At 61.5% G+C, this 15,474-nt stretch overlaps 2 protein-coding genes across 2 annotated transcripts in view; one reads left to right on the forward strand and one right to left on the reverse strand.

Annotated features, from left to right (window-relative positions):
• Window positions 1-661: 661 nt before the first annotated feature.
• Window positions 662-4,387, forward strand: SLC38A8 (solute carrier family 38 member 8). Its single transcript, XM_068411545.1, has 10 exons — window positions 662-838; window positions 1,264-1,462; window positions 1,648-1,801; window positions 1,952-2,056; window positions 2,342-2,399; window positions 2,667-2,781; window positions 2,922-3,072; window positions 3,165-3,364; window positions 3,552-3,606; window positions 4,291-4,387. Exons 1-10 carry the CDS (start codon window positions 662-664, stop codon window positions 4,385-4,387), a joined length of 1,311 nt encoding a protein of 436 aa, XP_068267646.1.
• Window positions 4,388-5,260: 873 nt separating this feature from the next.
• The window catches only part of NECAB2 (N-terminal EF-hand calcium binding protein 2), a 78,850-nt gene continuing 68,636 nt past the window's right edge, over window positions 5,261-15,474 (reverse strand). The window contains exons 6-13 of the mRNA XM_068411537.1: window positions 10,539-10,675; window positions 7,523-7,641; window positions 7,275-7,354; window positions 6,485-6,541; window positions 6,277-6,389; window positions 5,905-5,982; window positions 5,493-5,584; window positions 5,261-5,317 (exon numbers count right to left, since the gene is read on the reverse strand). Coding sequence (XP_068267638.1) covers window positions 5,289-5,317; window positions 5,493-5,584; window positions 5,905-5,982; window positions 6,277-6,389; window positions 6,485-6,541; window positions 7,275-7,354; window positions 7,523-7,641; window positions 10,539-10,675 — 705 coding nt within the window. The 3' untranslated portion in view covers window positions 5,261-5,288. The remainder of the gene's footprint in view (window positions 5,318-5,492; window positions 5,585-5,904; window positions 5,983-6,276; window positions 6,390-6,484; window positions 6,542-7,274; window positions 7,355-7,522; window positions 7,642-10,538; window positions 10,676-15,474) is intronic.

The following is a 15,474-nucleotide window of genomic DNA, read 5'->3' on the forward strand; positions in this document are numbered from 1 at the left end:
TCCCCTTCAGCATCAGTCACCCCATCTTGTTATCCCAGCACCTCCTGTTCCTGTGTGGAGCAGGGGGTGGGATGGGGTGGCTCCTCGCTGAGGTGTCCTGAGCACGGCAGCGGGCTTTGAGCCGCTGCAGAGGTGCCGGGGGGTGCCTGGCCGCAGCCCGCACCCGGGTGGTGGAGCATCCACCAGCCCAACGGTCCGAAAGGCGCTCCCTGCAGCCCCGCAGCCGCCTTCCCTCGCCCCGCGATGCTCCAAAGACCCACGGGGAATTTCACGGATGGGGTGAACCCAGGGGGAACAGGGAGCCCCCAGCCCGGGCCCCGCACTGGGAGCTGCTGGGGCTGTTGGTTTTACAATGGTCTGATCTAGCTCTTTGGGACAGGGATGCCCACAGACAGCGGGACGTGGACCGCGGGTCACGAGCCGAGGGGTGCATGACCCGTGGTGCCCCCCGCTCTCCACGGGGGCTTTGCCCTGCACCGAGCCGGGGTGGGGTCAGGACGGGGGTGCGTCCCCCGGTGCCCCGCTCTGTGGAGGGGGGCGGAGGGTCCGCGGAGCCCCCGCGCTCACCCATCCGCGCCCGCCCCCGCGGGGCCCGGCGGGGGCGGGGGGCTGCGCTCCCCCTGCCCGGCCCGGCGCAGAGCCCCGCCGGGGAGGCACCGGGATGGAGCGGGCGGCGGGCGAGGGCCGGCCCCTGCTGCGGGCGGGGGGCAGCGCCGGGCTCTCCTCCGCCGGCGCCGTCTGCATCATGCTGAAGTCTGCGCTGGGCGCGGGGCTGCTCAGCTTCCCCTGGGCCTTCAGCAGGGCCGGCGGCGCCCGCCCCGCGCTCCTCGTGGAGCTGGTAAGGGGGCACCGGGGCGGGGGACTGCGGGGGGCTCGGCCCTGGGGGGAGGCCGAGGGGCGAAGGGGGGAGTTCACCTGCCCCGGGGTGCGGGGCCCGACCCGTGCTGAAAGGGAGAGCGGCCAGCGCAGGGGTGCGAAACCTGCCTTAGAGATGCTCTTTGCACCCGCAGCCACGCTCCCAGCTGGCTTTTAGCCCAACCTAAAATAAAATGGGTGGGTGGTCCCCTACATGCCCCAAACCCCCCAAATCTAAACCCAAAATATCACATAGAGCTTTTTCTCCGTCCCTTAGCTGAACCGTGGTACCCGGGGTCACAAGGCAACCTGGCCAGTGATCTGCTCCCCTGGCCCCGCTGGGTCCCCCCAGTCTGGGACGTGACAGAGGGCCAGCGTGGTGCTTCTCACCGGGTCCTGTCCCCGCAGGGCTCGCTGGTCTTCCTGGTGAGCGGGCTGGTGGTGCTGGGCTACGCGGCGGCCCTCAGCGCCCAGCCCACCTACCAGGGGGTTGTCCGGGCGGTGTGCGGGGCGGCGGCGGGGAAGGTCTGCGAGATCTGCTTCCTCCTCAACCTCTTCATGATCTCCGTGGCCCTCCTCAGGGTGGTGGGCGACCAGCTGGAGAAATGTGAGTTGTGTCCCCTGCCACACTCGGGGCTTGCTTGGGGTCGGTGGCTCCCGGGAGTGAGGGGAAGGTGGTCCCATGTGGGCTGGGGGCAGCCCCGGGGTTTTCTTGGGGCCCCCCGAGGACCCCTCCCGATCCCCTTGGGCCACCTTTTGGGGTGCAGCTGACCCCCCTGCTCCTCCCCACAGTGTGCGACTCCCTGTACCCCAATGGGACACTGAGCGGGGTTCCCCCGCCACCCCCCTGGTACGTGGACCAGCGCTTCACCCTCTCGGCTCTCTGCGTCCTCGTCATCTTCCCACTCTCCGTCCCCAGGGAGATCGGCTTCCAGAAGTACTCCAGGTACCACCCGGGCTACCCCTGCGGTGGCCCACCCCTGGGCACCTTGTACCCCAGGCCACCTCCTCACATGTCCCTGTGGGGCCATGGGACCCCCACCTCCCTCCCGACTGCTGGGGGTCTGTGCGCTGATGCTGTCCCCTGTCCCGGCAGCATACTGGGCACGCTGGCCGCCTGCTACCTCACCCTGGTCATCGTCCTGAAATACCACCTGCAGACAGAGAGCCTGGGCTCACCTGAGCCCCCCCAGCCCTCCAGGTAAGGGGGGGCTCAGCCCCGCATCCCTCCCACCCTATCCCCTGTGGCATCAGCGGTGGCATGGGGCAGGGCTGGAGGCAGTGCAGGGGTGGCCCTGGGTTAGGGGGTGAGTTGGGGACAGTGCTGGCGGGGTGGTGGGCGGGTTGCAGCCCCCAGCCCCAGCTTTCGCACCAGCAATCCCCCTTCTCCCAAAAATCACTGAGCAGGAGGTGCCCATGGTGGTGTCTGGGCATCACAGCTGATGCCACCCAGGTCCCCTCTGCGCTTCTTCCCCCCATACCACAGGGCCTCCTCCTGGGCCTCCGTCTTCAGCGTCATCCCCACCATTTGCTTCGGCTTCCAGGTAGGTCACCCCAGCCCCACCATCACTGGCTGCCACAGTGGTGCTGTCAGCCTCCTGCGGCATCCTGGACCATCGGGACACCATCCCTTGGGGTGGGGGTGCAGGGCAGGGGAACCGTGGCTGTCACCAGAGGTGGCTGCAGGGCAGGGGACAAGCCCATGGGGACGGGAGGAGTGGGATGGAGCACCCATGGATGGGAGGGAAGGAGCCAGGGGCATCAGGTTGTCCCTGCCTAGGGCGCCAGCGCTGTCCCCCTGTGCCTTGCAGTGCCACGAGGCCTGCGTGGCCATCTACAGCAGCATGCGCAACCAGAGCTTCTCCCACTGGGTTGCTGTCTCCGTGCTCTCCATGCTCATCTGCCTGCTCATCTACTCCCTCACCGGTAAAGCCAGAGCCCTTTGCCCCCTCTTTGCCCCGAGGGTCCCCTGTCCCTGGGGCTCCTCCATCCTCCTCGGGGCTCCTCTGTCCTCCTCTCCGGCACTCCCTGGGGGTTGCTGCCACCCACCCTCGCCCCCCCGTCAGCAGGGCTCTACGGCTATCTGACCTTCGGCGAGGCCGTGGCGGCCGACGTCCTGATGTCCTACCCAGGGAACGACCCAGTCGTCATCGTTGCCCGCCTGCTCTTCAGTGTCTCCATCGTCACCATCTACCCCATCGTGGTGCTGCTGGGCAGGTGAGGGGGGCGGTGGAGAGATGGTTGTCCCCCCCCAGCCGGTGTGGCTCCGCTGGGTGCCATCGTCCCCCCACCCACCCGCACCCCTCCAGGTCGGTGGTGCGGGACGTCTGGGTGACATCCAAGCGCGGGGCCGCGGCGGTGCCCGAGGCACACGAGCAGCGGAGCCGGGTGGCACTGACGGTCGCCTGGATGGCCGCCACGCTCGCCATTGCCCTGTTTGTCCCGGACATTGGCAAGGTCATCGAACTCATCGGGGGCATCAGCGCCTTCTTCATCTTCATCTTCCCAGGCAAGTGCAAGCGGTGGGGCGGAGGGAAGGGGTCACCGGTGCCAAGACTGTCCCTGCGGGCGGGGGGGGCTGCGGTGGCGGGTGGCTCGTCCTGGCCCCGTTTCAGGGACGCAGGGACGTGCTTGTGGGGGGACACCGTGACAGGGCCTGGTGCTGTGGCGGCGAGGCTGAGCCTCTGCGTTGGTGACAGGGCTGTGCCTGGTGTGCATGACCGGGACCTGCACCCTCGGGCCACGCAAAAGGTGAGTGTCTGCGGGCCCGGCGGTGGGCAGGGGCAGGGACAGCCCGGCCAAGGTGGGAGCCCCGCGAGGAGGGGGGAGTGGGGGCACCTGTAGGCACTGAAACCAGTAGCACTCGCTGCAGGACATAGGGCGTGTGGTGGGGCTGAAGGGTGGGTATGGAGGGGTGTGCCTGGGTACCAGGGATGAGCCCAGGCAACGGGGATGTGCCCGGGTATCGGGGGTGCTCCTGGGTACCAGGGAGGAGCCCAGGCACTGGGGATGTGCCCGGGTATCGGGGGTGCTCCTGGGTACCAGGGAGGAGCCCAGGCACTGGGGATGTGCCCGGGTATCGGGGGTGCTCCTGGGTACCAGGGAGGAGCCCAGGTCCCAAGCGCCTTGCAAGGCAGGGCGGCTGTAAGGGAAGGATCGCTGCGGGATTTGGAAGCACTGGGGCACCCGGTGAGGGTCAGGGTGGGGGTCGGAGGGGCACGGTGCCCCAAGGTGGGCACCCATTGGGTGCATGTCATTGCAGCAGGCATGGGGGACGTGCCGGAGGGGACGCTGGGGTCTTCGGCTGCCCGCCGGGAGCGATGCAGAGGAGCGTGGCAGAGGCTGAGACCCCGCAGCGCGCCTCACACCTGGGAGGCTGGGGGGGTGGTGTGTCACTGGGGGCTGGCTCTGTCCCACCAGCTCGTGTCCCCACAGGGCTGCGCTCATTGCCTGGGGTGTCCTCTCCGTGCTTGGCGGTGCCTTCGTCTGCGGGCAGAGCGCTGCCCTGGCCGTGCTGGGGCTGCTGCGCTGACCCCCCACCGTGCCCCCCACCGTGCCCCCCCAGCCCCGGATGGCCTCCACAGACACGGCTACACCGCTGGATCCCATCGCGGTTTTATTTGGCGTCACCGTCCCTGTTGTACAGCGGCTAATAAACACGGGACAGGGTATCGGCGAGGGCCCCGCCGCTCACCCCAGGGACCCCCGGGCACAGCGGCGGGGGGGGGGTGGGGCAGGACAGGCAGTGAGCGCTGCACACACAGACACAGACACACGGACCCCAGGAAGGGAGGGCAGCCACCTCACACCTGCGAGGCACCCACTGCCTCCACGCATGAAGGAAACCCCTTGGGACCACCCGCACCCCTTGGGAGTAAGGGGCACCCCAGGAGCAGGGATACCCCCCCCTCTGACACCACCCTGGCCCCCGCCAGGGACATGGGTCCCTGTCCCTGCAGACACACACACACCCCCCAAGGCACAGCCTCACCCCCCAGCCCTGGGGACCAGCAGTGACCCCCAACCTCCCCCCCACCCCAGGTGGTCTCCAGCCTCCCACTCCCTCCCCGCCCCTCACCACCCCCTACCCCTGCCTTGCCCCCTGCCCAGCGCCCGGCTGCCTGCACCCTGCCCCCCCCACTCCCTGCCTGTCCATGCCTGAGGGATGCCCCACCCAAAACCCTGCCAGCTCCTCCCTAGCAGACCCCAGGGGGGCACCCCCCACACCCAGAGCCCACCCCACTCCAAGGAGAGGTGACCCAGGTGATGGGGTAGCTGGGGCGGAGGGACCCTCTGGGGTGCTGGGGACGTACATGGGGGTTTCCTTCACTGCAGACAGGTCACACCAACACCTCCCACCCCCCAGGCCACGCAGGGGGTCACGGCCACCCCATAGCAGGGACGGGCACTGGCGGGCCCCCCGGCACCGGCGGTCACTCTCGGCTCAGGGTGCACCAGGCAGCTGTGGGGGATGGCACTGGAGTGTCACCCCTGCCCCCCTCCCCGTTCCACCCAGCCCAGCCCACGCCTGTCCCCTCCCTGTGCCCCCTGCCCACCCCTGCTCCCCGACAGCAGGAGCAGTGCTGGAACCCCGGGGGGTCCCTGTCCCCCACCCCACGGGGCGGCCGCCCTCCTACCTGGCACGGCCACGCTGGCGATGGCCTCGGGCTGGCTCAGTGTGTCCACCTTGACATGCTGGAAGCCCTTGCAGGTGGCACTCTGCAGGTGCCTGCACCCGGGCGGGACAGAGCGTGTGACAGCCCCCCCCAAATCACCATCCCAGCCCCCTGCCACCCCCTCGGCTCTGGGAGGGTCTGGGTGCCAGCAATCCCCCTCACCCTCCCCATGGGCAAAGCACCCTGCCACAGCTCAGGACAGCGAGACCTCTCAAGCCCCCTGTCCCCGTTACAGTGACAGCCCCAGGACAGACTGACCGACCCTCGCCCCTGCCATCAGACAGGGAACAGAGCTTGGGGCTCGGCAGCTCCAACACCCCACCGTGCCCCCACACCCCACCCAAAAATGAGCTTCCTGCACCCCCTCCCCTACCTCTTCCAGTCCTCCTCGGTCTCCCAGAACTCGTAGACGATGAAGGTGACCCCGTCGGGCAGCTTCACTGCGGTGACACTGGTGGGCGTGGGGACAGGGGTGAGCCCCGACCATGGGGCATCCCTCCCCCCTTGGCCCCTGCAGCACCGAGGGGTGACCCCAGCCCCAGCAGCCCAGGTTGGGGGACCCCCCCCCCCCCACAGCACTCCCCAGCCCATGCAGAAGGGTTTCAGTGGCCGAGCATCCCTACACCCCAAATCCTGGCTGTTTCGCCACAACCCTTCACTTGGTGGGGTGCCCCTTGCTGCGAGGGCAGCTGGACACCCCCAGCCGCCCCGAGCCCCCCGAGGGGCGGCTGCCGGCGGTACCCACTGGAAGCAGTCCCGCTCCTCGGCCACGCTCTTCAGGTACTGCTTCAGGGAGCTGCAGAACTCGCCCAGGTGCTTGTGCGACACCGTCATCTCGTCCCGCACCAGGAGCAGGTACTGCCGGGCCCCCCCGAAACACAGCAGCACGTGAGACCCGAAACACACGGTGCCCCCCCCCCCCAGCACCCCGCGGGCAGTGGCCGGGCTCTCACCGCGCAAGCCGTGCCCTCGCTGTCCGACAGCCGCTGGTGCAGGTCGAACCAGAGCGTCTGGGAAAAGGGGGGAGAAGCAGCGGGGAGGGGTGGGCTGGGGCTGCGCGTCCCTCCTGGGGAGGTGGGGTCCTGTCCCCAGCGCTTGGCACGACGGGCTGTGCCCCCTTCTCTGCAGGGGATGGCTCCGAGAGCTGTTTGCAGGTTCACCCCCGCCCCCGTCAGGACCCTCTGCAAAGGCTCCCAGAGCAGCCGATGTCCCCGACACTGTGTCCTCGCATCAGCCCCAAAGCAGCTGTCACCTTTTCATGGTCCCTGAGTTGTCCCTGGGGTGGCAGGAGCAGGGGTACCCACCCCTCCTCAGGGCTCACCCACGCCGTCCCAGCCCCGGGCACGCTCTTATCTCCTCTGGCAACCAAGAGCGACATTTTTTTGCCCCACGTACAGCCCCACCTTTCCCCTTGGAGATGCAAACCAGGAGGATTTCAGGAACATCTCCTGCACTGCCATGTTTTCTCCTTCAGGCCCTAGATGGAGTAAGGCTGCCTCCGCACGAGACGTTGCCTCCTTCCTTACGGTTTTTCTTATTTAAATAAACTCCCAGTTAATCATCCCACACTCAATAGCTGCCGTCAGCTCTGTAATATCCACCACCACCAGCCCAGCTCCAACCCACGGCCCGTGCATGCCATGGCACGGGGATGGGCATGGCCACCTCCATCCCAGCCAGGAGGTGGTGGGGCTGCGGGGACACCCCAGGGACAGCCCCACGTGTGGAAACGCCGGCCCTTACCTTGTCCTCCAGCCTGCTGATGAGCTCGGCCAGCCTGTTGATCTGCCCCTCCAGCCCCTCCGCCTTGGTGTCGGGGGAACCTGCGCGGAGCCAGGAGGCAGTGATGGAGCGAGAGGCACCCCTGAGAGCCCCGCTGCCCTCCGGGGAAGTCGAGCATCATCTCCATGCCGCCACTGGGACTGCAGCTCCCCTCCCTGAGTGCCCCGAGCCTGAGCTGCCGGTGCAGGCGGGAAGGGGCCATCACTTACCAGTCTGGAAGCTCTTCCCATGCTCCCTGGGGACCATCCGGCTGGTGGGAGAGTAGCTGGGGACGGGGCTGTCGTACCAGGTGTCCACCAGCCCGTGGCCAGCCTTGCTGGGGTAGTGCCTGCAACCAGAGAGCATCCAGGTGGTCAGGGAGGGCAGAGCTGGACACGCACAGCGTGGCGTGAGCCGGCCCCGGGCAGCCAACATCGGAGCGTCCTTTTTGGTGGCTCTGCGGCCGCTGCCAGCCCCCTTGGTGAGCAGCAGTGCCCGCACCGTGCCCAGGCAGCACGGGCTTCCCTCCCGCACCGTCCTTCAGCATCACCCGGTGTGGGGAGTGGGTTGGAATTAGGGCAACATCAGTGGCCTGCTCCCAGCAGCTGTCCCTTTTCTTTCCAGCACCTCCTGCAGCCCTCAGGGATTTTTTTCTCCCCTAGACAGACACCCACACCGTTGGGCATTCGGGCAGCGGCTGTGCCCAGCCGGCTGGCTGTGCCTTAGCGGGGCTGGGTTTGCAGGTGGACGGCTCTGGCAAGTGGCACATGGGAAAAGTTGCTGTCACACGGGCAGCACAGGGGCTGCCTGCGCCTGAACTGCTGCCTGCGAGCAGGGACAGCCTGGCCGTGCAGCCCACCAACAGCCTGCAGCTGCGGCTCTCCTGGAGAATGGAGACACATCCACCACAGCAGATCCTCCACCTTGCTGCTTCCTCTGGGGCTACAAAGCCCATTTGGCCTGGCTCATCCTGCAACAACTCTTGGAGAAAAAGGTATGCACGTACCCCTGAGACATCAATGCCCATCCAGCCCAGCGCCTCGGTGGCCCCCCCAGGCCCTCGTTCATTTGCAAAACGGAGAGGGTGCTCAGACCTGCCATCCCCACAGGGGTCTGCAGCTGCCACCCATGTGTGGTGAGATGGGAATGGGTTTGGGGAGGGATGGCCCTCCCTCTCCTTCCTCCTCCACCGATGGAAGCTGGAGCTGCAGAGGGAGAGGCTGAGCTGCTCAAAGGGTTTCCAGCATTTCTTTCCGGCAAAAAACAGCTTCGTGCAGCTTGATGGAGGTGCCCAGGACCCTCTGTTCCTCTTGGCATCTCCTGACAGCCATGCAGCTCCTGGCTGGAGATAACACGCTGAGCGCCGGGGAGCCGATGGGCACAACACGAGCCAGCATCGTCCCTGCCCTCCTGTCCCTCCCCAGGCAGCCGGCTCCCTCCGAAGTGCAGCAGCCGGGTGCCCTCAGCAATCTCGGCTGGCTCCTTTGGTGCCGAGGGAGCAACGTCTAGGCTGCTGTTGTCCCTCAAAACCGGCCAGTGTGGACTTGACCATCCACACGGGAACACGATGAGTGGAGCTGGTCCTGAAGAACATCCCCAAGACAAGGAAGCAAGAACAACGATAAAGGTGGTAGGAACATCCCCGTCGCTACAGGCTGTGCAATAATCCCACTGCTGGTGCTGAATAATCCCCTGTCAATAGGCAGGAAATTAGGCAAGAACAGACACACACTTTTTAATCACAATTTAATGAAGTGGCTCAGGCTTGGATGCTCTGCTCTTGCACTTCGTTTTACAGCCCTTTGTTTTGGTGCTTTTTAGGCCACCTCTTTGTCTTCATGCGGATGTGTGAGATCATTTTTTGTGGGTTGTTTTTTTTGGCTATTATCACCATGAGAAAACAACTACAATGCTCCTCATTATGAACTGGGCCCACACATTGGCAAATAAAAGCCAGCAAAGCCTTTCATGGGCTCTAATTGCTCCGTCTGATGATGGGCTTGTTTCCTCCTCATTGTTTCCCAGGAACTCTTTACTTTTTCAGAGTTTTGTTCAAGGTTTGCCACAGACCAGCTGTTTCCTTCCAAAACAGAGAGAAGAAAGCGATGTGGGGTAAAGAAACCCAGAGCATTCCTCTTAGGAAAGCTGGTGAGATGTCACCAGAGCTGCCCAGGGTCTCGCTGTGTCCCAGGCAGCAATGGCTCTTGTGACACCAGTTGCTGACACCAGGCTGGGATGCAACTGCTGCTGATGTTAAAGCCCAAGACGCCAAGACCTGGCTGCAATGAAGTGTTTGGGCACATTGGCCCCTGCAGTGTCCCAGGGGGAGCTGGGATTTTCACTCTCTGTAGCCCACGTGCCTTGGCCCCCTCTGCCCGCCCATGGCTCAGGGAAGCCAAGGTTCCCCCCTGAGCATCCCATGGCCTCCTGGTTTGCAGGTGCGGCAGGAGAGGGATTTGCTTCATGGGCATCTGATGAACGGTTTCCATGGCAACGTGTCCTGGATACAGCTGGTGACGGTGGTACTCCGGGGAGGAGAGTGACACCAAGGGGGCGGCTGTGCTGAAGTTTGGGCTGTGCTGCTGGGTACCCCTTATATTTTAGCCCTGGCAGCACTTGAGAAATCTTGAAACCATCTGCTCTGTCTTCTCCAAGCGCGGTAGGATGTGCCGGGCTGCTGGGCTGGGGACGGTCCCCTCCCCGTGGGACCCAAAGATGGTGGTACCGATCCTTGGTGCACGAGCACCTTCCACCTCTGCGGAGGGCTTCACCAGCCGGGTGCCCAAGCAGGAGGACAGCAGCCCACTGTGGGCTGCCCCCAGCACACCCCAGACACAGCCACCATGCCGTGGTGCCCGTGTTTCACCCTGGATGGGACCGGTGGCTTTGCTCAGAGATGCAGCGCCATGCACCCAGCACCGCCCAGCCCAGTCCTGGGGTGCTATCCCCCGGTTTGCATCCCCCTCCCCACACCGTTTGCAGGTCGGGGGGCCGAGCAGGGCCCTCAGGGCTGCGAGAGAGTCAGGGACAGGGCAGGACACAGCAGTGGAGGAAAGCCCCAAGAGCTCCCAGGAAGCCGGGAAGGGAGGCAAAGGGAAAGGCAGCCGCTCACCGGGCTCCCCTTTGCTCCTGCACACCGGCTGCTGAGTTCTCCCTCGCCCCACAAGAGCATCCTCCACCTCTCCCTCCACCCCCTGCGCCCAAACCACCCGGGAGGCAGAGGGGAGGGCAGGGGGTCCTGCAGACCTGGCGGGGTTGGTTTGCTCGTCGATGGCCTCCACAGCACTCTCCACAGAGCTCAGCAGCGACTGGGTCTGGTTCGCCGTCTCCTTCAGCAGGAAGCGGGTCACGAACTGGTCCACGTTGCTGCCGCTCTCGTACACCTGCCAAGGCAGACAGCGAGCTCGGTGAGACCCAGCACTGGCAGGCACCCCGGCTGGCACAGCATCCGTCCAATGTGCAAGCTGGTCCCCTCCATGTCCCTGAGTGTAGGGACCACAGCAGGAATGAGCACGTGCTGTCCCATCCCACAGGAAGCATATAGAACCCATGGGTCACCCAGCATATAGCCCTCCAGCATCCATCACCCTGGGACAGACTTAGAGAGGCTGTGACAGCAGCGAGGCACATCAGCATTGCTTTATCTACAGATAAATAAACCAACGTAAAGAGGCCATTACCCAAAGACCATAGTTGCTCTCTTTACTGTGATCTTAAAATATTTACTATTGCTTTGCAGGGTGAGAGCCGGTGGGTGCAGGAGTGAAAAGTGGCCCCGCCTGTGCTTTGGAGATCCCTACTCCGAGAGCTTCAGCATGTTATTTAGTGCCTTAGTCCACAACAGTATGGCCAACCCAGCACTAAATTAAAAGAGGTTTGGGACAATTAACATGGCTCTCACCGGGAAGATGCCTTCAAGCCAGCAGCAGCAAGCTCTGGCAGTCCCCACTCAGCCACCCTCCTGTCCCCCACTGCGAGACAAGAGCCTCGGTATATTTCAGCATTAGGGGTTTTTTTTTCCCTGAAGAGGGCGAAAAGGGAAGCTCTGGTCATTTGAGGCCAGAGGCAGGACAGAGACAGCCCGCAGAGCAGGAATGCCTTCAGCAGGAGACAGGCTGCTGCCAGGGAGCTTTGGTGGAGGAGGACGAGCTGTTCGAGCGACAGAAGCTCCTGGGGTAATCCAAACCTTCCCAAGACAGAAAACACTTAATGAAAGGTTTTAACAGCACAACGGATCAGCTTAAAGCCCCCAGGACCCCTTCCCCAGCACAACCTGGCCGCGCCCTGCCCATGGCATGGTCCTCCTCCACCTCCTGCCAGCCACTGGCAGAGGCGGGACACTGGCACAACTGGATTGACGTTGGCACAACTGGATTGACACTGGCACAACAGGACTGACACCAGCACAACCAGTCCGTCACTGACCCAACCAGTCCAACACTAGCCCAACACCAGCTCAACCGGTCTGACCCCAGCCCAACCAGCCCAAGACCAGCCCAGCCAGGCCACTGGCCACACCAGGTCTGGATGAAGCTAACCACTAAGCATCAGAGCTAAAAAAACTTGTGATGAAAAAAAGCCTCCTCTAAACCCAAACTCGCCAGCATCACTTTTTCCCTGGACTCTTTCCACCCCATCAGGGCCTGCTGGGACAACATGTGGCCCAGGCAAAGCCCCGCCGGGCAGCCCGTCCCTGCGTGCCGGCACCTCCTGGCACAGGACTCCTCCAGGACTCACGACTTTTTTGGTACCGTGAGATGGGGACAGATGCTCCCAGCTCCCTGCTTGCCGCCGGCAATGACCCAACTGAGGGGTGAGACCAGTGGTCCCAGCACCACCAGTTATCTGAACACGCAGCGGCACTACATGGGTACCCCAAGCTCCCCAAAGCAAATTATTCTTGTTTTATGGCGAAGCGACTAACGAGGGTTATTTCCATGGCAACCGGAGTGGCTCCGCAACAACCTGGAGGGCCTTTATCTCCTATTTTAAATCATAAAAGAATGAGCTGAAGAAAAACACTTCTGGGGAAACAGGTTGCAGAGCTGATTTCTCACCCCTTGTTTGGTGGGGGAGCACGAGTTTCTTGACGGCTTCTCACGCATCCAACTAGGGCGGCCGTTAGTGACCTCTCTCTGACACAGAATACCAGCTCCCCTCCCCGCCACAGCCACAGTGTTGCTGGGGGATGTGCATGATGTGGTGCCCATCGCCAGACGGTGACAACAGCCAGGCACCGTGCCGTGTTCATGACCTCCTGCAGCTGCAGGTGTAGCACCCTTGGGTGCTGGGGGGAGACATGAGGAGGGCAGGGATCAATGCGCTGCGGTGCTCTTTCACCAGCACAACCCATCCCAGGACACCGGTCAAACGGCGATGGGACCGGCTCAGGGCACTCCGTGGGCTGCAGCAGACCTGCATGAGGACCAAGCACTGGGATGCTCCTTGGGTTTGGGGGATGCGCTCAGGACCCTGCCCGCTTTTGAGCCTTTTTCCAAGCAGGACCGTGCTCCCCTCCGCAGCCCCGGTGCTCCCCAGCACAGCCCAGTGTGCTCCACCAGCACCACCATTATCCAACAGGGACAGTGATGAACAGCCTGGGACCACAGATGCGGCAGCTGGTGGAGCACCATACCAGCCCCGCTCTGTGGGAGACACGGGTGCCACCACGAGACAAATAAACAGCAGCAGAGCCAAGGGAGTAATGTGAAAACATTTGTTGAGCATTTGGACTGGGAAAAAAAAATTGAATGCAGTTACAAATATTCCTGGATAGCCGGATGATCTCTGTTCTCCCTAGAAAAATACAACTCGCTCAGAACATGCAATATACTATATATATATATATATATATATATATGTGTGTATTCTTTCCAAGTACCATATTTTACATACACATGCAGACATACATATCACATCTGAACACAGCTGTATAGAGAGTGTATTAAATTCACTGCCAAGGTACCTCACCCTTCACCTTCCTCTGCCAACGTGCTTTGGAAAGAGCCCCACGCCACACCAAATCCACCCCTTCACCCAGGCAATTATTTTATCATTTAATACATTCTTCCACCCTCCACGCTCTGGCTAAGGAGGCTGTATTAAATCGATAAATCTCCTTGGCCAAGACATATCATTGCATTTGGGATATGAAACAATTTCTTTTGCGGTTTCCCTCCCCACGTCTCCCCCCGTGGACGCCCCTGCCCGCAGCCAGCAGCCTGCCCGCAATGAAGGCAACAATGTATTAATCAGGTGCTCAAACAGGCTCTGCTGTAATTACAGATAGGGTTTGATTAACTCTCACACCCAGCCCTGCTCTGATTGCTGGCGCTGGGGGTCTGATTGCTGCCTCAGCGGAGGGCGGCTGCGGGCTACATCCCTCCTTGTGGACTTAATACATATATGCAGTCTCTGGGAGCTGCCGCCACTAAACATGGAGCTGTGCGTGCTCCTTCCAGTGGCTGGTTGGATTATTATTTTAATTAAGAGTGCGGGTTTTCTGGGACATGATTTGCCCTGCTGAGCGCAGGGGCTGGATGCAAGCACGGGGCTGGCCGGAGCTGGGGGCTGCACCCAGGTCCCTGTGCCCCAAGACCCCCACTGCTGCTCCAAGCACTACTGCACTGCAAAGACACAGTAATTCCCCATTAATGTCCCTCTCCCGTGAGATCTGCACCACCACTGCCTTGTCCTCTTCTCCTCTGATAGTCAGCCAAACCACGTACCACATCCCCCACGGATGCCCCAAGCCCACCGACTGATTTTACACCCACTCTGTGCCGTTTATCCCGTACCCAGTTCCCCTTCCAGGTGTGCAAGGAGTGCCCCACTGCTTTTCCATTCCATACATCAAATACATGGGGTAATGTGCTGCTATTATCCCCACTTCGCTGCTGCTCTCCCAGACTCTATAGCCTGTCTCCTGCAAATGCCACCAAACACTTTCCTCATCCACCCTTCCCATGCCTCATGGGAACAGATTGCTCTCCCTAGCACGGGAACCTGCTCCTTTTGGAAAGATCACATTGATGAAGACGCAGGCTATGGTGAGTGCTGTCTGATCACACCGACTGGCTCTGGGTACTAGGATGTAAGGCTATGAGCGTGTGCATAGTTAAATGTTGGGGTTTTATTACATAACTACAGCCTATAACCTTGGTTCAGCTTTAGCAAAAATCATACAGCTGATTCCCACATTCATTTAAATCAGCTTAATCCTCTACACCAAGATTTGTTGGATGGATGGATGTTGGGTACAAAGCTACACTAGCCAGCACAGAGGAACATTGGGGTGTCCATGAAGATCTGATGATTTTTGGCAGGACAGCAAGTCCGATAGCTCTGAAATTGAAACAATGGTGGGTTTTTTTTTTTCCCCACTTAACTAACTCTGGCGATTTGCCAACCCAGCTGTGACATTTGCTCTCAGGAGCCTGGTCTGAAACACGTGTGCTCAGAGGCTTTTCAGCAGTCCCTCAGGCTCTCCTCTAGCAAATGTCTTATTTGGCGTTGCAAAAACAAGCCATTAAGAAGACCAGCTCCGAAGGAATCCTTCCCATCGCCTTATTAAAACATTTGTCAGTCTGTCCTAGGGAGATTTAATGAGGTTTGGTCTTATTAATTCCACCCTGAAGAGTTATTTCCTCCTCGCTTTGCTTGAGAAGTTAAAATATTTATGGAGATAATATAATAATTGCTGTTCAATGAAGCCGCTTTGTGCCAGAAGCTCTTGGGGGGGGTTGCATCTCCAAGCCTGCTCTTTTCCATCCAGCTAGTCCATTAGTTCGAGGCTAGAAAGACTTTGGCATCACAGATGCTACACTGCTGCAGAGTGTTTTGCTGGCATCGTCGAGCATCCCTCACCTGGCATTGCAAACTGTTGCCTAAAACCAGGCTCTCACGGCTGTGTTCCTGTGGGTACCAAATGACTGGAAAAGATTCTTCGATGTTGTTCAGCATCTCAAAGCTTCTTTGCTGGCATTTTTAAAGGTCACTATTTAGCTCGTTAAGGCTACAGGGTGTAAAATATAAATGATTCTGTGCCACCTATGGACGCGGAGACCCCCCTGTGACAACCCTGCACCATCCCCTCGCCTCGCAGCACTGCAGCCCGACCAGTGAGGCTTTCCAGTGCTGGTTTTAAGCAAGATTGGCCAAACTGGATGACATTTATCAAGCC

This window comes from Nyctibius grandis, chromosome 12, assembly GCF_013368605.1.
Source record: "Nyctibius grandis isolate bNycGra1 chromosome 12, bNycGra1.pri, whole genome shotgun sequence".
In the NCBI taxonomy this organism is placed as follows: Eukaryota; Metazoa; Chordata; class Aves; order Nyctibiiformes; family Nyctibiidae; genus Nyctibius; species Nyctibius grandis.

Coding starts and splice junctions, on each gene's coding strand:
- SLC38A8 (XM_068411545.1), top strand. CDS start 662: ATGGAGCGGGCGGCGGGCGAGGGCCGGCCCCTGCTGCGGGCGGGGGGC. Junction 2,057..2,341: donor GAGCCCCCCCAGCCCTCCAG/GTAAGGGGGGGC, acceptor CCCATACCACAG/GGCCTCCTCCTGGGCCTCCG. Junction 3,607..4,290: donor ACCCTCGGGCCACGCAAAAG/GTGAGTGTCTGC, acceptor GTGTCCCCACAG/GGCTGCGCTCATTGCCTGGG.